Source organism: Misgurnus anguillicaudatus, chromosome 12 (genome assembly GCF_027580225.2).
Source record: "Misgurnus anguillicaudatus chromosome 12, ASM2758022v2, whole genome shotgun sequence".
Classification (NCBI taxonomy): domain Eukaryota; kingdom Metazoa; phylum Chordata; class Actinopteri; order Cypriniformes; family Cobitidae; genus Misgurnus; species Misgurnus anguillicaudatus.
In genome coordinates, this window is record NC_073348.2 from 28,404,104 (window position 1) to 28,427,795 (window position 23,692).

At 38.5% G+C, this 23,692-nt stretch overlaps 1 protein-coding gene across 6 annotated transcripts in view; it reads right to left on the reverse strand.

Annotated features, from left to right (window-relative positions):
- Nucleotides 1–17,847, reverse strand: part of auts2a (activator of transcription and developmental regulator AUTS2 a) — a 400,535-nt gene extending 382,688 nt beyond the window's left edge. For 3 of the 6 annotated variants that reach the window (XM_055208397.2, XM_055208394.2, XM_055208396.2), the window contains exons 1-2: nucleotides 17,560–17,846; nucleotides 15,028–15,723 (exon numbers count right to left, since the gene is read on the reverse strand). In XM_055208397.2, the coding sequence (XP_055064372.1) occupies nucleotides 15,028–15,300 (273 nt within the window). In that variant the 5' untranslated portion in view covers nucleotides 15,301–15,723; nucleotides 17,560–17,846. Of the gene's footprint in view, nucleotides 1–15,027; nucleotides 15,724–17,386; nucleotides 17,436–17,559 lie in introns of those variants that run through there. The other 3 variants (XM_055208393.2, XM_055208395.2, XM_055208392.2) reach the window with 3 other exon arrangements.
- Between the last annotated feature and the right edge of the window lie 5,845 nt (nucleotides 17,848–23,692).

Consider the following 23,692-nt stretch of genomic DNA (forward strand, 5'->3'; position numbering starts at 1 on the left):
TCAACCCAATTGAGCATCTTTGGGATGTGGTGGAACAGGAGCTTCATGCCCTGGATGTGCATCCCACAAATCTCCATCAACTGCAAGATGCTATCCTATCAATATGGGCCAACAATTCTAAAGAATGCTTTCAGCACCTTGTTGAATCAATGCCATGTAGAATTAAGGCAGTTCTGAAGGTGAAAGGGGGTCAAACACAGTATTAGTATGGTGTTCCTAATAATCCATTAGGTGAGTGTAGAATGCTTATTGTAAACCAATTTCAGTTTTAATGTGGCCAAAAATTATTTCACCTCCCGTATACAGAACCACCACTTCATCTGATGCTGTATTTAAAAGACTTCAGACAGGATTGCTCTGTGCACTGTGGCCAATGTGATTGTTAAGGTTATTGTTTTAGGGTGTCATGGGGAAAATTTTAGGACGGTTTCCGGGCATCTTCTCTATTCCCTGAAGTGACAAATTAGCTGTGTCTGAAACAGCTTGCTGGTCCACAGAAGTGTTTGGGGTCAGGTGTGGGGCAATCTTGTGTGTGCAGACACAAGAGAATAATACAAGGGCATGTGCACTCAGATAGGACTGAATCGAATGTGCAGTGACTGTTGTGATAAAGCACATTGAACTATGTGAATTATGAGTGTATGTAAGGGAGACTTGTAATTAATATTTTTAAGACCCCAACTATTTTGAACAGGTATTCAATGTGATCTCACCGGAAAATGTACCTACTTTTACCTATTTTGTACCTATTATTACCTATGCGGAAAACATGCACACTAAAACAAATCTCGTTCTATCTCACACAACGTGACTGAACGAAAGCCAAGCATTTTTGTAGTTCCTGAAAACACTGTAATAAACAAACTGCTGCTGACCGACACCATAGGTGATTACTAATCCAACCACCCAGCAAAAACTCGCCATAAACCGGCGAGTCCACGCGGACCCGTGCATGCTATTTCATTTCACAACCATTAACACCTCAACTGTTTTTGTCGCCTTTAATTAAAAGCTACAAAGGCATCAGTGCATATCATTGAGCAGATGTTTGGAGAGTTCAGAGGGAGTGCTGACTCACACACTATCCCCTCTGCACGCCCTCACTGGGTCATTAATGGGATTCTTGCCACACCATTTAAACATGAGAGCAAACATTTACTGTGGTTAACAGCCCTCCTGTAACACTCTGGCTATTACCGTGGTTGCTGTAGTGTGTGTGTGGGTTATGGCATCTGGATATGACCATAAGATTATAATTGTCAATGCTTGTCTGTATGGCTGTCATTTAGGCAACATGTGGCCGCCGCACGCATGCCCGTGCAGACCCACCTGGATACGTGATGGGGCGATTAAAAGTACAGCTGTCATACCGATACAAGTGCCAGTAGTGGATCAAAGCTTCAAAAACGATTAACCCTCATCGAACCTGTAATTGTGGACCCTTTTAACCAATTACCTTTCACAGTTGAACGCGCCTTTGTTTTTCCAAGTCAAACAAGCGTGTTATTTTCACTTGAAATGCCTCTAAAGATCAAAAAATGTCGGGTCACGTTTAATATCTTTATTGATTGGATGATTGCTGTTAATAGGGCCAAAACGAGAGACAATATGGTTGCACGACACAATAAATAAGTCAGTTTACTAAGCAAATGAGCACCTAAAGATGATAAAGCATTGATACCTGCTTGATAATTTAGTGTTAGACATCTGTCCATAGGGTCCAGGGCCAAAATATAAAAATCTCAGCAGTGTAAAGATGCATTTAATCTCTTAATCAAAATATTTAGCAACCGCAAAAATTACTGCAATGGTACTTATGAACTAAACCGCAACCCATAAGGATTGCTGACTATGAAGCGCATCAAAAAAAGTAAAACCACAACTAAAGCATGATCCAACGGCACCATTTAGCATGCGTTGGAGTAGCAGCAAGTTATATTTGATGTGTCAGTCATGGACCCTACAGCAATGTATTAATGCACATCACACGTCATATTCTGACAGTTTCAATTGAGGTCTAAATGAATATTGCCTGTCACCGCCATGAGTGGATATAAGCATAGGCAAATGAATTGAAACCTTAAAAAAATGACATTCGGCATGAAATTATTTATAGATGCTACCACAACAAAAATGGCAGTCATAAATAAAATCACTATTGAAGATAAACTGTTTTTCTGGATTCTACTGCACTCTCAATATGACGATATTGTTTTTTGGTTTTTTTACATATTATTGACTGATGATACGTGTGCATGTTTTATCTTAGATAGTGCATCAATGCAGAGTGTAATTCTCCACATTTGTATGTCAGTTTCTCTCTCCACCTTTCGATTTTTTTGTTAAACAGCAAGCAGACATCCACAGCTCAGAAAATCTATACCTTGTCTTTGAATTCTGCCAAGAAGGCAGTTCTGTCATAGCGCATATGACACTATTACAATAAACAATAAATGCATTTGGCACTGCCTCATGAACACTCAATAATATACATTTACAGAGAGAACAGCTTGAAATGTGTGTAAAGATCTTTAAAGATGGAAAATAGCATTTAAAGGGCACCTATTATGCCAATTTTTACAAGACGTAATATAAGTCTCAGGTTTGCTTAGAATGTGTCTGTGAAGTTTCAGCTCGAAATACTCCACAGATCATTTATTATAGCAGGCTCCTATATTTGGGTGGAAGCCAAAACACAGTTTAAAGAGTCAGATTTACGATTTTACATTTCCTTTGTGTGTAGGTGTGTATTAGTACATACCGACATTATCATAATTCCTCCAGCTTGGACTCACAGCCTGTAAATTAACACCTGTTAGCATTGCATTGTGCGCGAATCTTTCAAACATGGTAAAGAGTGTCACATTTACGGTAATCAGGGACACGGGGCTTTTCAAATCTGTGCTTTTCAGAAAGAGAGTGAAATCTGGAGCTACAAAAAATTACCGTATGTGGAAAATAATGTGTTTTTTAACCATAAACCTAGCGAACACATTGTATTATACCAAATACACAAAATAACGTTGTTTTTAGCAATAAAATAGGTGCTCTTTAAATGCAAATGAGCTACCGCCCTCCCTTACTAACAGACAGTGAGCGCTTTTGGTTAAAAATAGATATAATTCTTGTGAATGCAGTCTGGGACAATAGTATCTTTAGTATCTTTAGCTGTGTGCAGGGCTTTGTTTTTGTGACGTCACATTAACAAGAGAATTAAAACATTGTCTAATAAGACTGCTTTGGTTTATTGTGGATTAAAAATGAAGGAGCGGGTGATTATTTTCATTGAAGAGTTGTTGTGTTCACAAACTGCCAACACACATTTGTGTCCAAATGTGGATTTTGCATAATACGTTCCCTTTAAAGGTAAAACATGCTTTTATTTAAGGTTAAAGGATTCTCTTTTCTCACAGCTCATATGGTGATGTTCCCACAATCAAAAACCATTGTGATGCTATCATAACTTTATCATAATTGTTTGTATCGCCAAATCCTAAACAATCCAAAAATCACTTTGTATGTGTGGCACAGTACATGAAAAAACATCAGAACCATTCGGTTCACTTTTCTTGGTTTCGGAGCGTGTGTGTGTGTGTCGCACGGTTCGACGCATGCGCAATGCAGCATCGTGCCCATATGTTAACTATAAGCCTTTCATCTGGCTCCACATCATCGCGAGTAGTGATGCGAAGTCTGATTCATTTTCGCGAACCGGCTCTTTTCGGACAGTTCGGCTCATTGAACCGGTTCAAAAAGCCGATTCACCGGTTCCTGACGTCATCAAGAAATGACATTACTACACATTTATTGTATCAATGAAACATTCAAATAAAGTCGTTTGTGTCAACACATTAAAACATTTTAATAAAAAGTTGTTTTTGTGAAGGCATAGCTGATTTATTGCCTTGCATTCACAAGTTAATATGTGGTCACAGTTTAAATCGCGGATCATAAATAATAAATAAATAGTAAATGCCAGATATAACTGACCAGTTTTGACAAGCCTACAACTTGAATAAGATTCCTAAAAGACACTGATGCACAATTGCGGATGTGTGTAATAATAAATAAACTTGTGTGTTAAACTCATTGGTCTTCCTTAAAGGCAGGGTAGGCAGGAATTATCTAAAAAACTTATTTACAAATTTGTTTAAACTGTCTTTATATACAAATACATAGGCCTGTCACGATAACAAATTATGCTAGACGATAAATTGCCTCAGAATTTATCGCGATAGACGATAACATTGATGCTCCGGGTCCATTATAATAATGCAGATACACCTTTTCAAAGATCTATAAACTTTTATTTCTAAACAATAAGTAATACTGGAACTGGAAGACATTTTAAATATCCACAAGAAATGAACAAAATAACAGGATGATTGCGTTTTAGGAGCATATGCATGTTTGTCGTGTTGCCACTTTTAAGTGCTACGTTTTTACCACAAATGCGACATAACGGCTCGTTCAGGTTTAGTGGTTCACCTCGGTCATTAGGTTTAAATCCAAAGTACTCCCACACTGCAGCTGTAGCGTTTGGTTTTGAAACTTGGCTGTTTACACTTGGTATTAAGATGTGTTTTTGATCAGATCACAAGTGGACGAGAGAGACATATCACGTTTACACCTGGTATTTAAATCCGTCTCTTTTGTCCACTTTCGACCGCTTCTGTCCTGAATACTGTGAGTGGGTGGTCTGTCGAGACGGTGGGCGAGTCTCTCCGCTGTCATTTAAACGCCAGCGGGAGTAATTATGAGTTTATATGGACGCAAACTAATATTATGTCCACTGCTTGTTTAGCAAGAAAACAGGCTGCACAGTATTTTCTACATGTATATGTTAGAGCTTTCTCTGAATTTTCAGCGCAATTGATGAAATAAGATCGCGCAACTTTCACACGCTTGCAAAATGAAACTGCGGAGATCACCCGCTTTAGTTTATCAATGAAAGGCTAAAAATAGCGCTGTTCACCTTGTGTCAGAAAAGTCAGAAAAGACGTAAAACATTGTGATCCGGTCGATGAAAACGCATGTTAATGACAAGTGTAAACACAACAGCCTCTAGTAAATCCATCTTTTTCTCCAACTCTCGTCTCAACTAGTGTTTTCTCCTGCTACACTCCTCACGCGGCGCTCATCCTCCTCAGTACGCCTACTGTGATAGGCTACGCCAGGAGTCCCCCCTCCCCACACAGATCATGCGACTGACAAATGACTGACGAGGGTTCACTCCTTGTCACTCGTTGCACGGAGCGGTCATCCAGTCTCTTTGGTAGAGAGAGAGAGACAAGGAAAACAAACAAGCATGCAAATGTGAATTATTGCGGCCGAAAAAAATGATCGAGCTCATTTTATTTACCGTGCAATTAATCGATTTATCGTTTATCGCGACAGGCCTACAAATACATAATTAAAATGTAAGTACTCTGAAAAAGAGAGTATAAAACTCAAGTGTCTGTAGACCTCTCACGATTGTTTTAAACACAGCTAATTATTTCCATTCAGGACGAAACAAATGATTAGCTTGCGCGAATTTCACTCTCTCTTGCGACCATGGCACCACCCGTTGCTATGGGATCTGCCCGGACATGCGCACACCCGATTGATTTGAACGTGCACGAGGCACTCTAGAGTCTAGAAAGAGCACAAGCATGGCAGAGAAAGTGAACTCACAGTACCTGCATATCCAGTCAGCGAAGGCAAACGAGGCAAAAAGGGAATAAACGAAGCAATCAAGCGAGAGTAAATATCACGTGGCTTTTCCTCGAGTCGACGATGCGACGTAGCGGTATTGTCTGCGGAGTGTAGTCCTCATCAGAGTCAACAATGCTTTCATCACGGAAACTCTTCCATGCAAAACACTTAATAGTGAGTACTAAAAGCCATCCTATCTGTTTATATTCATAGTGATAAAGTTAGGTGTATTATTACATGTGATTGTGACATGATGTTACTACATGCACCGCGCTCCTTCCTCTCCGCTTGTCTGAGGTAAATCCTTCTCCCAGCAAAGCTGTCAGTGTCTCGCGTTCATGTGTTTTGGGGGCGTGGCTTTAGAAGAAACCCAGAAGGGAGGGGGTGGAGTGAATGGAAAAAATGAGCTGTGTTTAAAACAGTGGTGAGAGGTCTACAGACACTCGATTTTTATACTCTCTTTTTCAGAGTACTTACATTTTACTTATGTATTGATATATAAAGACAGTTTAAACAATTTTGTAAAAAAGTTTTTTAGATAATTCCTGCCTATCCTGCCTTTAAACAATAACAATATGATTTGCATGCAAAATAAATTGTATCAAAACTAAAGCTTTCTAATAAAACAAGCATATCAAGAAACTAATAAAACAAAAAACTTCGCGCATCAGGCTCGTTCAAATCCTCGGTGATTCACACGCAGTGTCAGCAACTCATCCATCAGAATCGTCGGCAATCCTCACCTCGGCAATCATCGACAAACTTCGTCCGACGTGCTATTTCGGCTGTGCGTCCTGCGTCATCAACCCGGAACCTATGCCCAAAACTAAAGTTCGATTCAGTTCGATTTGCGAACCGGCTCGACCGGTTACTTCCTGAGAACCGGCTCAAAAGAACGATTCGTTCAAGAACCTATCATCACTAATCGCGAGCCTCCATTTGGGGAAGTGTTTATACTCGATGCACAGACTGGGTGCCGGCGTGATGAGACGTCATGCTCGGCTAGATTCGCCTGGAACTTGTGCTTCTTGGGTTGCAGAACCGCGCGCAAAGTTATAAAATTTGACCTGCACACTGCCAAGCGAAATTGGGTCTCCCGCACTCAACGCGCACTTCCGACCACTCCGCGTTGACGTAATTTTTGCCGCACGCACCCTCGTGATCGTCTGGAGGCGTCGAGTATAAACACGGCAAGTTACATTGAAGTTGGCAGTTTGATAAATGCAAGTTAATTCTTCAGTTTAATCTTTGTGTGCTTCAAGTTCAATCTTTGTGTGCTAAAAAGGCACATACGTTCCTGTAGAGATAGCAATACACATTGTCCTTTTTTTGGTGGAGATGGTCCCAATAATGTGCTTAAAGTCAAGTCAAATTCAGTTTGTGCATGATAACATGATATAACAATTTTGTTAATAATGTATCCTAAATTGTAAATAATTAAGCTATATATCATATACTGAGGTAAATTTCTCGAGTGTTAACGATAAAAAACAACAACAACCATAAAGAACTGAAAACCGTGGCCCTAAAACCGTGATACGAACCGAACCGTGGGCTTTGTGAACCGTGCCACCCCTATCATATTGGGGTGGGACTTCTTGTTGGTCTGAACATTGAAAAATAAGAAAGGAAACTTGAAAAAATGCTGACACACTTCACATTTAAACACCATCCAACAAAACCTACATGGAAATATGTTTCTTATCAAAAACTACAAGGGGAAAAATCATACCGCCTTCCAGTAACACAATAAAACACACGTGTGCTTTACTGTAATCCTAACAAATACCATTTGCTGAATTGATGGTGCATTCACAATACCAAAAAAATAACAACCTGTCAGAATGCTTTTTGTCTCGCTGCGGCATTAAGCGAATACAGACGAAATATGTGCCCCTTTTGGCCCGGTGCCAACCCCTCCTCCGGCCATGACCTAATTTCCTCTTTCAACCATCTACAGCCTGACATGAAGGGCTCTTACTCTCTATACTGTTTTTATTCTGAAATGGTAATCCGATGTCAAAACTGACATTAGTGTTTTTGCACAGCATTTGAGTTACTGCAGGCAGCGAAAAATATTCATGCAAGATAAAAGCTACGTCTGAAATCATTAACGCGGCACTTAGAGTCATCAATTTAACCAAGGGGGAGAACACAGTGCTGTTGAAAGTGTAAAACGGTGATGCATCCGCATTAGGATCGGAAAATGCGTTTTGATTGTCAGTCGAAAGACAACAAAAGCCTTGTTTTGAGCTAGGATATTAGTATTATTTACATTGACTTAACTGTTTTCTTACGAGTGGATCAATGCACTGGGGGAAAGCGGGCAGGGCGACTGCTGTTCTCAATCAAATGAGCTCAGAGCTTTACAACACAATGATCACATAAAGTGGTTTTAGGGCACCAGTGGCGCAGGCATTAAGTATTATTGAATTGGCGATGCGGAGCGTGCAAAGGTGGGGGGGTTGTTTGAAACGATTACATCGCAACTATTGCATACTCAGCGATCGAGGAGGGGCGGAGGCAAGCCAGGCATGATGATTTAGTTATTTTTTAAAGTGGTGTAACACGTGCTCTCTCATGCCAATCTTTCCTGTGTGAAGCAGCATTAATAAACACCCAGCGCTGACTGCTCACTTCTATAAGAGTCTGGTCACTGAAGCAGAACGAGTTTGTTTTCAGCGTGTCAGGTGGGAATATCTGTATGAATGCTTTGAGCGCTTCCCAGCAAATTGATGACAAATTCTGTCTTGAATTTAAGCTATCAAAGGGATTGTAAAAAAGTAGAAAACACAGAGAGGTAGACGCAGACAATTTAAAAATAATGAGATTAAAAGCAAAGCTGTATTGGATATAAAGTATGCATGGCTGAAATAGATGAAGAAAAACCACTTTCTCATCCTCATTCCATGGTTCAGAAAAAATAATTAACCCATTAGAATGATTTGGATTGCGGATTATGGATAAATGTGCATTTTGGTGCTTCGCCATGTCGGCTCCCATACAATAAGATAACTATGTGGTATACCTTGTATGACTGCGATTGTAAAAAGAGAGAGATTTGGTCTAACATGTTGAGTTTTGGGAATCCTATTCCAATCTCAACTCCATATTACTTCTTGTCCACTCTCTTGTATTACACAATAAAAATGGCAAAATGAGATTTTTATATTATTTGCTAAAAATAAAACACATAAAAGAAAAACAAAAAGACCAAATTCAATCCGAACAAAACATCTCTCACATTCTTTCAAAACAAGACAACTGGGTGTGCTACAGGGTTAAGCACGTGTACACTGTAAAATAAAATGACCAAAAAAAGTCCCTGGCTGTCACTGGGGCGCTTTCAAAAAGACACGTTATGGCGCTTTTACGTCGGTTTGGGTCAGGTCGGGTCAGCTCACCTCACTTTGGCTTGGTTAGCTTTTCCATCAAGTTTAGTAACACTTCGGAGTGGGAGGAATTATAGGCGTGACGTTATTTTTGCGCTACCTACTGCTGTGAATTCATACAAGTGAGAGCGTCCTTGTACATTCCCATACATTCATTTATTTCTCAGTCCACCACAAAATTAAAATTGACCACCACAAATAGATGTTTACACATTACGTTTATCACTACCTCTGTCTCACATGACAGTTTTTGTGTCAGTCGACACGCTCCGCTGAGCATCATTTAAGTTGCATTTAAGCATATATGAGAACATGCACGTCGTGAATGTGCCGCAACAAACTGCAAGTCTGGAAAAAAACAGTTATGATGTTCCTGATTCTCAACCTGTGGTTGTTTTTCATCGCTAAAATGGAGTTTGGGAACTTACAGCAGAGCACAGATGACAACAAGTTTGCTCGAGACAGCGCAAGCTAGCATGAAGGTAAAGCTAATCTTTTACATTATAGCGATGACGCTGGTAGTGACGGTTTTCTCAGACCAATCAGTGATCTACAGTGTTTTCGCGTCACGTTTTGGTATCAGCTCGGGTCGCTTGGAACCCCGACCGAGGTGGTACTTAAAAAAGTATTGAGTACTACATACTGCACCCAGTGGAAAAGCTCACAAAAGTAAGCTGACCCAAACCATGGGGTACTATGCAATGGGAAAGCACCATAAGTACCAAATGCATGCATACCTAAATGTTACTATACATTAGTGATGCACGGTCGTCTCATAACCCGCGGGCCCTGCGGGTCAAGTTGAGGCGGATAAAGAAATTGTCACTTTATTGTGGGGCGGGTCATTAAAAACAAAATAAAAAATAGGTATTTTGCATGCAATTCCCTATAACCTATATTATATATTTGGGAATATATATTTTTATATTTTATTAAGTTCTTTGATAAGGTTAAATTACGTAGGCCTACGTAGCAATGTAGTAGCAACTTAATATGCCCAAATCTTTGGCCTCACGTCATGAAAGCGCCAAGCAGCTTGCGCTACTAGCCTGAAGTTGTCATACTCAATTCTAGTCAGAATTTGAGTCTGATACCGCTCCATTGAGCTATAATTATGAGGCGTGTCTCAACCGAAAAATGCCTCTGCACTCAATTGGATAGACCTATGACCAATCAGAGCAACATGGTGTGAGACGTATGTTGAAATGACGTATTTGCAGCTTGACCGAACTGCTAGTTATTTCGCTACAATGACACACACTACAAGTCTGAGTTAGCGAACGTACATCAACACCTACTATGTTTACAACATTTCATTTATATCACATTAAGTCATACAGTAAGACTATCTCTTACCATTTGTACATTAGTTGAACTTCATCCACGACGATACCCATTACGTTTGCTTGAAAAATATCCGAGCCTAGCATGTCCCTCCACAATTCCGGTGTAGCAGCCGATCCTGTTCCCCTCGGAATTTGTGTTCCCCTTGTCGCTTTTTGTACACCCAGCTGTTTTTCCTGAATATTTATTTTATACTTTTAATTGTTTTAAGCTGTATTAGGTTGTAGAAACTCTGTAAATATGCTATACCATACAAAAAAATTCTATTAAAAAAAAAAAACACGCAGATATTTAGGGACCTGCGCCTGCGCTGTCGGCAGAAACGCTTTATCGACTGGAAGGGGGAACACAAATTCCGAGGGGAACAGGATCGGCTGCTACACCGGGCTTCCGAAAAGAAGCTGGCAACGACCGCTAATTATATCCATCTCGTCGTGCACACCGAGTTGCATCGCCGTGATACCCATTTCAGTTGCTTCTTTAACTTGATCCTTCATAAGTGCGACAACTTTTGCCGAATCCCGTAGGAAGGACGGCAAAAACATCAACAAATGCCTTGCTCGCGTTCCTCTGTTCCTCTTTTAAAATCAATGCTCTGTCGATATCTTTTAGAACAGACTCAATGTCAGAATCCACACATCTGATTTCTACCGCGGCAGCCATTTCGCTGTAAACAGATTCAACACACGCGCTCTTTGGTGACGTGGTTGATTTACGTTACTGATCATCTGTCCATCATCGTATAAAGCCCGCCCAGACCGATCTTCCCGTTTCTCAAAATGTTGTGGGCGGGGCTAAGATCGGCTGGCACCCAGGCTATTGCGCTACCAGTCACAACAATAAAACAAACGGAGACATATAAGTGAAGAGGAAAGACAATAAATTAAGGTCAGGAATTTGTGATCAGATAATACAAATCCTTTTGTAAATGTTGAAAATGTTTATCATTATCCTATCCATGACCATGCTGGTTTCTATGGTTCGTAAGCGTATATTGTTGCCAGTTTACAGGGCGATGTAATCTAATGGCTGCTTCCAAGCACTTTTAGGGTAAAATAAAGCCTCTGTTCATTTACATTACAAATGCCTAGTATGTCTATTTTAATGGTCACTGGTGAGGGTAAGTTGTAAAAATAGATACAGTAATGCGGGGCAGGCAAAATATTTCATAAAAGCGGGACCCGCGGGTTGGAAAAAACCCTGACCCGTGCATCACTATTGTACATATTAGGACCTTTTTAAAAGGTACTGCCCTAGTGACAGATTAGGACCTTTCTTTTATTTTTCAGACAGTGTAGCTACTGGTGTTCAATAGATGTATGAGAAGTAAACATCAAATGAAACAACAAAGATGCACTTGTGCATTTTGAAATCCACTGATCAATTTTTATAATGTTTTAGTGATTTAGCCCAATTAGTTAAAATGCCTTTTATACTTGATCTCATCAGTCCCTCATATTTTGTTATTTCACAAAATGCTAACATTTGAAAAGGTTTTCCATTAAACTCAATGCAATGTAGGGTTTTTGGCTTGCTGAAGTGCAGGAAAATAAAGCCGATTCACTGACACTTCTGCCAGATCTGGACTGCAGTCTCTTGCTCTGTGAGGTTCTAAATGGAGCACGACGAGAGAGCACACGGGGATGGTTATGAGTCACAGATCTCAGAACAGTGAGGAGCAGTGAATGGGATGTCACCCCTGGAGAACTGCGTCTGCGGTTCATGGAGCCAGCGTGACAGCGCAAGCTGCTGATGGGCTCCTTTCACAGATTACTGTAGTGAACATGCAACACAATGTAAACGCATCTGTAGGGGATGTGAGGGTAACGTGTGTCACACTGTCTGCCGTTTTAAAAGCAGGAGAGATGCTGGAAGTCAGGACAAAGTCTCCACAGATATCTTGTCAGCAGTAGTGTTTGTGAAAAACACACACACTAATGTGGCAGTTTTGTTAGATAAAATGCAGTGGTGTAGATTTGGTTTTAAAGCAACAGTTCACCCAAAAATCATGCACTTTAATAATTTTCGTAGTTTTTCTTATATACTTTAATATTAGTGGATACAGAAAAAAGTTAATTATAGACCTGGCTATGTTAGCCAAAGTTAAAGGAACAGTATGTAAGAAATTTATATCAATTAATCATAAAATGGCCCTGATATGTCACTAGACATTAAGAAATCATTTTAATTTTAAATACTTATATCACTGACAACAGTGGTCCGGCCTAGATATTGTCATTTAAAAAGTGGAGTTGCAGCCCTCAACTGATGTTTATGTTGTCATTTTGTGTATTGGCCACCAGTTGTGTGATTGCAGTACCAGTTTTAGCCACAAGTTTTGTGATTGCAATACCAGTTTTGGCCACAATCCTACATACTGGTTGTTTTTGCCAAAATTACTTGTGAGATGTCTGATATTTCATTAGGAAAGCAAAGTAAACAGTAGCTGCGTTTCCATTACTCTTTAAATTGCGCAAAATGACATTGCGAATTGAAAATATGGCCATTGAAAACATTTTCGCAAAAACTTTTTTAGTCGCATATCATCAATTAATGAAACGCCATCACTTCACAATAGACTTTTGCGACATTTAGAAAATAACGCTAAAGTTTTGCACAAATCTGCAATGGAAACACAGCTACTGATCACAAGGTGTTGAATTTCATTTATTTATTTATTTATTTATTTAATTTATTATTTTTGGGTGACAGTAGACGTCTAATAAGTTTTCACTACCTCCGTTTCCAAATTGTGACAATTGAAGTAGGGAATTGAAAATGCGCCCAATAGAAAAACTGCAATTTCCCATAAACTCCCATATATCGCAAAAAAAATTTTTGTCCAGGTGAGGTGTTTCGAACAAGGAATATCTTGCAAAACTGCAATGGAAACATGCGGTCACCTGACATGCGTAATAGTCACATGATCATTCTTTAGATATGGCGCGGTATGTTTGATTGGAGGATAAGACAGAGGAGGTGTGGTCAACTTCATGCGGCGTCACAAGAACCGACAAGCTCATGACAATAGCCGTTTCTCAATGTCAAGGAAGGATCCTCGGAAACCAGAATTTCGAGGATGCTACGTCATCGACGTCCGTCGAAAGACTGTTCCAATGTCGAGGATCCTGGGAATTTCAGCCAAGGACTGAGTCCTTCATTCGAGAAATATCCCATATGCAGGAAAGGATGCATATGTGTATCCTTCGCGCTCTTTGCGCACTGAAATCACCCACAATCCTATGCGCGCAGCACCGAAAGCACACCTTTCATTGACGCAATGACGTGCACTTGCTAGCCTGTTCCATTTAACGTGTTCTCCGAATGCTTAAGAGGAGCCTCGCCTAGCCTCTGAAGGAAGTGACTTGTAAGGACTAGTTTTGCCAAGGAAGGATCTTGACATTGAGAAACATCCATTAAAATACAGCTAAAGTGATTCAGAAGTCGATGCTTTTGAGCCGCTCTCATGGTATTTTAATGTCATACACATGCCGGTCTGTGCGGCGCCATATAAGGCCACATAAACCTGCCGCCATGTTTTTTTTTAATGACTTTTTGAGAGAGAACAAAATTAAGTTTTAGTCGTAACATCGGTTAATGGAAATCATCATTTCGCAAAAGTTTTTGGTCAACATTTAGAAAATAAAGTTTTGTGCAAACCTATAATGGAAACGCAGCAACTGGCAGCCCAAATTTTGCTTTGCTTTTTAGCCTAGACGTCTTAGCTGTGTTTGAACTGTGTTTTTAAACGGAAAATCACTTGCTGGGTAGTAAGGTTCATTAAAGTATTGCTACTTTAAAAATATAGACTATTTTGAGATGTTGGAATCTGTGGTGGTTCACGTCAAAGCCAGCATGTCAATCATACACAACTGAGATCGCCAGAAATAATGGTGCGGTTTGTTGAGTTTCTTTCATCTGTGTTCACACCTAAGCCTACATTCATGGTATAATAAAAGTTATTTGTTAGTTAATTCACTCAGGTAAGTTTAATATAAATTGTGTGCCTGAAGAAAAATGAAGCGATACACCAAAATAACAACTGACTATCCTGACAGGGCCATGTGTTATAGAGTACTAAGCTAATTCAATTTCATTGTAAATACTGTTAAACCAAGTACCGGATCTACACCAGTAGCTACTGCATCCAACTTGTATTTCATAAATCTGAATAAGAATTTCACTTGGAGTCAAATATAAAAGAATTCATTTCCAGACACTACACCCCAATTCAGCAATACAAACATACAATTATGCACAATGTGTCTAATTCAAAAGCTGAGTTCCTTCTATATACAGAAATAAAATTACAGCAATATTAAATCCTTTGTTCAGCCAGTTACTAAACGACATCCGAAATCTATCCAGAATTACACATTCAGAAAAAAAACACTTGAAGCCACGTCTGTTTAACCACACTCACAGAGAATCAAAGGAAAATCCAACAGCAAATGCAAACAGACCCGATCATGTAGATAGGTCTAAAAATTCTTGATAAATCACTCATTTACAGCCAAACTAAATAAGCACAGCAGTTAAAAACACATTAAAATGTGCAGTAGCAACACTAAACCAAACAAATTCAGTCTCTTACCTCAAGAGCCTCCAAGGTTATAAATCCTGATATTGAGAATCCATCAATGATGTCTTCCTCTGCTGAGGTAGACTCCTTCCTCTTCCTCCTCGGTGGTCTCGGCCGAGAGGAAGAGGAGGGATTGGTGCTGCCTTCCCTCTCGGAATCCGAGGAGAATCGAAGCACGGGGCCTCGGACATGGTTATTCCTGATCCCGTTAGACACACGTTCCCGGTCTCGCACCGACCGAGACTTCCGCTTTTTCCGGATCCCGCTGCACCGCGGGCCATCCATTTCACTAGATGACACACTCACAACTCAACACTTCCTGCCGGAGCCTCTCAGCCCTCGCTCGGTATTGGCTGCAGAATTGAAAGCACTTGAACCAAAACTCACAATTCCCACAATTCCCAAAAAAAACCACCTGTAAGTGAATGCTCAATTATTAAACTCCAGTGAAAGAGGTGCAATTATCCAAATCCCGAGGTCTGGTGAAGTTACGATATTTTGTTTGACATCTAACATGCACATAAGATTCCAGACGCATACATGAAAATATCCACAAGCACAGAAATCCGAAATCTCCGAATTGAAGTTTAGGTGATACAAACTAGTAGATGACTTGAAGTGTCCTCCAACAGAGCTGTAACAGGTCTCCACATGGTTGTCTTCATTGAAGCAGCTCTCTGTTTAAGTGCAGTCTGACACCTTCCCATCCTACAAGTCAAAAAGATACAGAGCAGACGTTTGAGAAGATCTCAGTGAGAGCTTACAAATGAAAAATGCATTAACCCCCATAATTCACATCTTTAACTATTTATAGGAAATATTATGAAGAAATTGCTACTATGAAGGAAGCAATTTTAATGACACATTTGTACAATCAGCTGCCTGGAGATTCTGTCTTTTTGATCTAATTCCACAATGACTAAAGTCACTTTCAAATCCCATATTGCCTAGATCTTGCGGTTTAATAAAAGAAAACATGACTTCTTTAGAGAATGTTTCAAAATATGCATTATACATTAAGCATCTACTTGTCACCCATAACAATTCGTTCAGAAACAAATAAAGTTTTAAATAATTGCATGTGTTTATTTAAAATATGTTATCATTGCAACAAAGTTTTGCTCTGAAACTGATTTTGACTGATACAGTTTTAAATAAGTAATGCTGGGTTGTTTCAACCCATAGTTGGGTAAGTACTGTGACATTTCCTTAAGCCATACTGTGCATGTCAATCAAAATGCCATCACTTTCCATTTAAATCCCACTGATTATACACATCTAAATTATGACATCATTCTCAACTATCAACCTACACTACGTAAAATCTAACTTTATTGTGACATCATCATTTATTATGAATTTCAAACTTCACTGTATGACAAATACACCTGAAGATGACATTAAATTGCTTTGGGGGGAGAATTTTTAAAACTATAATACATCAGTTCTTAGATTATTATTATTATGCAGCTTTAGTGACCTTGTAATAATTGAGGAACTGCCTAGGAAATGTGTAACTACCCACCAACAGTATCTACATTATGACATCTTAATCAGCTATCAGCAAATATTCACCAAATGACATAAACAAACCTACAGCAACAAAATTACGACATCATAGATTAGCAACTAAACCTTCACAAAATGTCAAACAAGTAGAATAGCTACATGACACTATAGATCCACCTGCACTTCATCAAGTGACATAAACATCTAGAGGCAACATTATGACATCATAAAAAAACAATTAACCAAAAGACAAACATTTACAGCAGCTACATTATGACTTCACAGATAACCAACTGACAGGTACCTATACTAGCTACATTATAACATTACAGATAAATGACAAATACTAGTCTCTACACAATGACATCATGGATAACCAACCTGAACTTCATCAAGTGACATAAACACATAAACACCTACAGAGGCAAGATTATGACATCATAGAGAACAATTAACTGACAGTTAACCAAATGACAAACCCTTGCAGCAACTACATTATGACATCATAGATAGCCAACTAATGCTTCCCCAATTGACAAACACCAAGAATAGCTTCATTATGACATCACAGACAACAATCATCTGACAGTTTTCCAAATGACAATGAACACCACAGCAGCAGCAACAACGTTATGACATCATAGGTTGCCATCAACCCAAACTTCACCAGCACACGTCAATCTATAGCTGCTCCTAAAATCCAACAGTCACCACACAAGTGCACAACACCAGCATTGTCATTGGACTTTTTTAAACGAATCACGCATTCCAACATTTCACCAACAGCCTGATCAATAGTCCAAGTGGATTACTATCACAAAGCCATTTCCATTCACATCTTCTGGCATTCACACCAAAATACCTTAATGCTTTTCGTCTATTTACCATCCTTGCTATCCTTTATTCCTGCTGGTTATCATCTCTCTCTCACATACACACACATACACACACACACACACACACACACTCTCTCTCTCTCTCTCTCTCTCTCTCTCTCTCTCTCTCTCTCTCTCTCTCTCAGTAAATCTCACGCACCGTGGCCGGTCCAGCCCACAGCAGTAGCAGCGCCTGGCACTGCCTCTCTCTCCAGCTCTAGATCCTCCAAAACACAAAGCCTGCAGGACAAAACCAACACATGCAACGCCTGGCGAGCGGACAAGAGCCGTCCGTCCGAGTCGTCGGCATTCGGAAAGCGACCGTTTTCGTAAAGGAAAAACAAAAGAGAAATATGCATTCAACAAACAAATAAATCCTGCAAGGAAGCGACGCTGCTCCTCTTCGCAAGTCCGCGCTTCGGGATCCCGGGGACCGGGCGCATTGATACAACACTGCCGCAGTGCCGCTTTACAGGCAATACGCTTCCTCAGTGTATATAGTGCTGCGCTCTCAGACCCGAGTCTCGAGTTAAACCCGATTCTTTTACACTCAAATGTCATTTATAATATCATCTATCTTATAGTATCATTCTCATTAGGTTACATTTAGCTGATTATGTTAATAATAAAACCATGCCGCATTATGATGCATTAACTAATATTAATTACAGTGTGTGTACAATTTGCATTTGTTTTAATGCTGTCTTTAAAACAAGCAGCAACGGACCTTATGTATAAAAATCTGCTAAATAAACCATAGTATTACTATAGAAATTGCATGATTTTTGGAATAAAACACCATTAAATTTACTATGGACTGACCACAATAACCGTAGTTAAAACTATAGTAAAGTAGTAATCTACTAAAAATAATAGTCATTAAAATCAATAAAATCATTGTTAATTTTCTCAAGGGAACACCTGTTCCTATAGGATATGTGACTGCAATACACTAAGATTGTATTATTATACATTTGTAAATGCATTAACACAAACAAACAAACAATGGTGCACATAATTCTTATAAATGTTAGTTAAAGGTATATTCCATCTTCTCAAAAGAAAAATCCAGACAATCCACTCACCACCATGTCATCCAAAATGTTGATGTCTTTCTTTGTTCAGTCAAGAAGAAATTGTGTTTTTTGAGGAAAACATTGCAGGATTATTCTCATTTTAATGGACTTTAATAGACACCAACAATTAACACTTAACTCAACACGTAACAGTTTTTTTCAACGGAGTTTCAAAGGACAATAAACAATCCCAAACGAGGCATAAGGGTCTTATCTAGCAAAACGATTGTCATTTTTGACAACAAAAACAACAAATATACACCTTTAAAGCACAACTTCTCGTCTAAATCCGGTCCAGCGCGACATAACGTAAATGCGTAGTGACGTGGGGAGGTCACGTGTTACATATATAAAACGCACATTTGCGGACCATTGTAAACAATAAACTGACACAAAGACATTAATTAGTATCAGTTGACATACAACAACGTAGGAACGGTCCTCGTTCTCAACACTTGTAAACACTGAGTTTCGGGTTCGTCCTCGTTCTCAACACTTGTAAACACTGAGTTTCGGGTTCGTCCTCTGTGACCTCTTGACGTATTGCGTGGGGTCACGTTGGCGCATCACGACCGGATTTAAACGAGAAGTTGTGCTTTAAAAGTGTATATTTGTTATTTTTATTGTAAAAAATGACAATCGTTTTGCTAGATAAGACCCTTATGCCTCGTTTGGGATAATTTAGAGTCCTTTGAAACTCCGTTGAAAAAAACTGTTAATTGTTGAGTTAAGTATTAAATGTTGGGCTCTATTAAAGTCCATTAAAAAGAAAAAAATCCTGCAATGTTTTCCTCAAAAAACATAATTTCTTCTCGACTGAACAAAGAAAGACATCAACATTTTGGATGACATGGTGGTGAGTAAATTATCTGGATTTTTCTTTTAAGAAAATTGAATATTCCTTTAATGTCAATAGTTAGCTATCCATGTTAGTTAATGGTGCATTAATTATAGATGTTACAATGCTTGATTTTTTTGTAAATGTAGTAAATGCCAAAATTAACATGAACTTTAACCTCCTAAGACCTGGATGTCCACATATGTGGATGTCACATTTTTTGTTGTGTGCACCATAATATTTATTTCTGTGTAACTGGAACCTTTTGTACGCAAACGTGGACAATTACACTGCTTCATGTTCAAAGAAAAATATTAGGTTATTATACAGTATTATTTATTGGTTCTGGAAGTAGCTGGAAGAAATCTGAAAAAACTAACCAAAGCTTGGGTCTCAAGAGGTTAAGATTAATAAATGCTGTAGAAGTACTATTCATTGTTAGTTAATTTGAGCTAATGCATTAAGTTACACATTAAGTCAATATGCATGCACAATTTTCCACACCATTTTCTTAATAGACATATTTTTACATTCAAATTTGGCAAACACCACATTTGGCAAACACCTTTATCCAAAATGACTTGCAATGCATTGAAGTTTTGTGTGTTTCCTTTGAAATCAAACCCACAGTCACATACTAAACAAATGCATATTGTATGACCATAGTCTATGAGAATCGGTTAAATCACACCGTTGAATCAGGCCTGAACAGAGCTCATGAATCAGTAAAAACAATCCAGAAATCCAGTCTCCAAAATCATTGTCTGCTGATTAGACTTTTTAGATAACCTATTATATCCTCAGGCATTTGGCACTGCAAGGTTTTTTTTTCCACCAACCTCTAAACCATCCAAAATTCAACATGCAGCAAATTTTATCTGAATGTCATTTATGCATGAAAAAGCTTTGATATGCATAAAAGTCATCAAGTTGCCACTTTAATGACTGCTTTTAATCTGCTTTTGTATAACCCTTAGGCAGTGTATGACTATACATCTAACATTGTAAAGCAATTAAAATAAGCAATATGTACAATCAATTAAGCTTTCAAAAACATCATTCAGTCTCACGCGGTGAGTTTGTGTCAGGTGTTGACATTTCTCATTTTTTTGTACTTTTTCTTTCTTTAGTTATGTAACATAAATTGATTTTCTATAGGCTGACATACATTAGGAATTACCTATCACACCCCTGCTATCAAGTATTTAAGTCAAGCGAACTTAATTTAAAATATTTATACGGTCATAACAGGCACAGAAGAAACAAAGGTGTTTGATAGGTAAAAATGCCAAAGAACATATCAGACTTGAAGCAAAATGCTTGCAAAGAAAGCATTGTGTAAAATCTTATCCATCACTAAACAAACATTTAGTTATTTAAAAAAACAAATTAAGTCAAGTCTTCCATTCACTTCAATTGATCAATAACTGGAAGGCGAGACGTGTGATTTTACAACTCACTTGGTATAATCTTTGCCTTTCATTCTCAAATCTTAACATAACACAAATATATTTTATGCTGCATTCATGCTTTATTAAAAAGTACAGTTCTCTAACCATTTACACCCATATAACCTCTCAAACCTCGAGGTCTTGCAGTCCAGAGAATTTATTTGGCTAATACACAGTTTTGAAGAGTAAAACAGTGCAATACTGGAAGTATTTATAGCATATAGATCAACTGTATCACTGTGCACCTGTGTTTGTGATTAATAGACCAATATGCTCGAGCGTAATAATGGAGAATGCATTAAATGAATTTGTGTGTGTGCGAGAGAGCGCAAAAGAGAGAAGATTCTTAAAATTACAGCATTCTTCGTGAAATAGATTTTTAAAGCAATAATTGTCTAAGGGCATAGCATGCATTACTTAATTCATTGTCTTGCAATCAGGCCAATATTGTCCTCACCCCATCATTAACCAAATGCCTCATTTGCACTTTCATTAGCTATAAAGATTTTTCATTCCTTCTGGCACGAGATGGAGTGTTACTGTAACGATTTGCATGCTGTGTATCTGTAGTGTTTTTATTGATGTTGTCTGAAATAACAGAGTGAGCTCTTCTGCCGGCGCTCCCCGGGAGAGAAGGGATATAACAGCTGTCTCCTTGACACCAGATGGGTGGGACTGATTTTGTCATCCGTTTGTGGGCTTTTAATTACTCAGTCAAATACACTAAATAGAATGATGAGAAATGTAGATGATCATAATAAACTAGTCAATCCAATTCCTCTCTGTATATCTGTTTTGTTATTGAGCATTACAGAATATGATTATTCATTACAGAATCTTCATATACTTACCAAAATGTTGATGTCTTTCTTTGTTCGGTCGAGAGGAAATTATGATTTTTGAGGAGAACATTCCGGGATTTTTCTCATTTTGGTGGGCTTTAATGGACCCCAGCACGTAGCAGTTTTGGTGCAGTTTAGGATTGCAGTTTCAAAGGACTCTAAATGATCTCAAGCGAGGCACGAGTCTTATCTAGCAAAACTTCTAGTCTATCTCCAGTCATGTGATGCGCCAGCGGGACCTCACACAATACGTAATCATGTCAAGAGGTCACGGATGACGTATGTGAAACTACGCCCCAGTGTTTACAAGTGTGGAGAAAGAGGACCGTTCCAACGTTGTTGTATGTCGAATGATACTAATTAATGTCTTTGTGTCAGTTCATTGTTTAAAATGGTCCGCAAATGTGCGTTTGATATATGTAACACGTGACCTTTCCACGACATTACGCAATTACGCGAGGTCGCGCTGGCGCGTCACAGGATCGGAGATAGATGAGAAGTTGTGGTTTAAAAGTGCATTTTTTTTTTTTCTTGTCTAAAATGACAATCGTTTCGCCAGATAAGACCCTTATGCCTCGTTTGGGATCGTTTAGAGTCCTTTGAAACGGCAATTTTAAACTACATTAAAACTGTTAAGTGTTGGGGTCCATTAAGGTCCATTAAAATGAGAAAAATCCTGGAATGTTTTCCTCAAAAAACATAATTTCTTCTCACTGAACAAAGAAAGACATCAACATTTTGGATGACATGGTGGTGAGTAAATTATCTGGATTTTTTTTTTAAAAATTGACTAATCCTTTAACATTTAAATTAAACAAAACATATTAAATTACACAATGTAGTGTTGTTGGCTAGTAGCGTTTTTTTAGGTTTAATTACAAATAATTTTATGCTAAATGAATGTATTTTATGTAAATATTGTCATTAAACTAGGGCCCCCCTGGCACCATCTTGCAGCCCCCCAGTTTGAGAACTAATCCTTTAAAGTACAATTTCTTTCATATCTTTCAGAACCATAAGTGCAAATTTACTCAATTTTATTTTACCAGTGATGGCTGGTGCCTCATGGGAACCTATGTGCATCGCGTGTCATGTCAAAATACGGGCATACGCATCGAAAGGGTTAATGATAAAAGAGATGCTCGCGTCTCACAAGAAACTTACTTAACAATACACTCTGATTTCACATGATATTAAGCGAGTATCTAGCAAACACAAGCGTCTCTTTCAACATAAATCCTTACCAAGCATTTTCAGGCACCTATTTTGACTTGATGCCCAGTGCATATAGGTTGACATGATGCACTGAACACATATTTTGTTCACATGATGATGTTTTGACGAGTTTCGCATTCGTGCCTCTTTGGAAATGAGCCGCCACTGCATTGTACGTGTTACTATGACAAGAAAGAAATGAATTAATGATATGATCAATAAGTCATCAACCCATGGAAATAAGATAACCAATTTCTATTTTTTATGTTACACTCTTTAAAAACAAAGGTACAAAAGTTGTCACTGGGATGGTACCTTTTAAAAAGATCAGACTATTTTGGTACAAGTGTACTTTTTGAAATTGACAACTTTTGTACCTTCTTGTACCTTTTTTCTGAGAGTGTGCAGCAACTCTTTAATAGTCAAGATTAAATCGATGCTTAAAATATAATACAGCAAAAATTACAGTGTACTGTTACAGCAAAGCTTTTAGTTTTTTTTTTTACCTTTTTCTGTAGAACAACAAATAAGTAATTAACAGAAGGTCTGAGCTGCTTTCTTTTGATAGTAACCAGGGACTGCTTCTTGGATGAAAACCATGTAGGTTTTAAACCACATGAGGGTGAATTAATGATGACAGCATTTTCATTTTTGGGCAACTGTTCTTTTAAAATTACATCAACCTGATTTACCATCCAAAAAATAACCTGATAAGATGTCCCAGTATGTGAACAAACGTGACTAATCCAGTCATTACACAATAAATATTTCTACCTCATACCAAAATATCATCCACATTTCTTGACCATCTGTTTTTTGCAAGAATGCAAAAATGTACGGTAAAAGCAAATAGGTCTTTCCAGTACCTTTG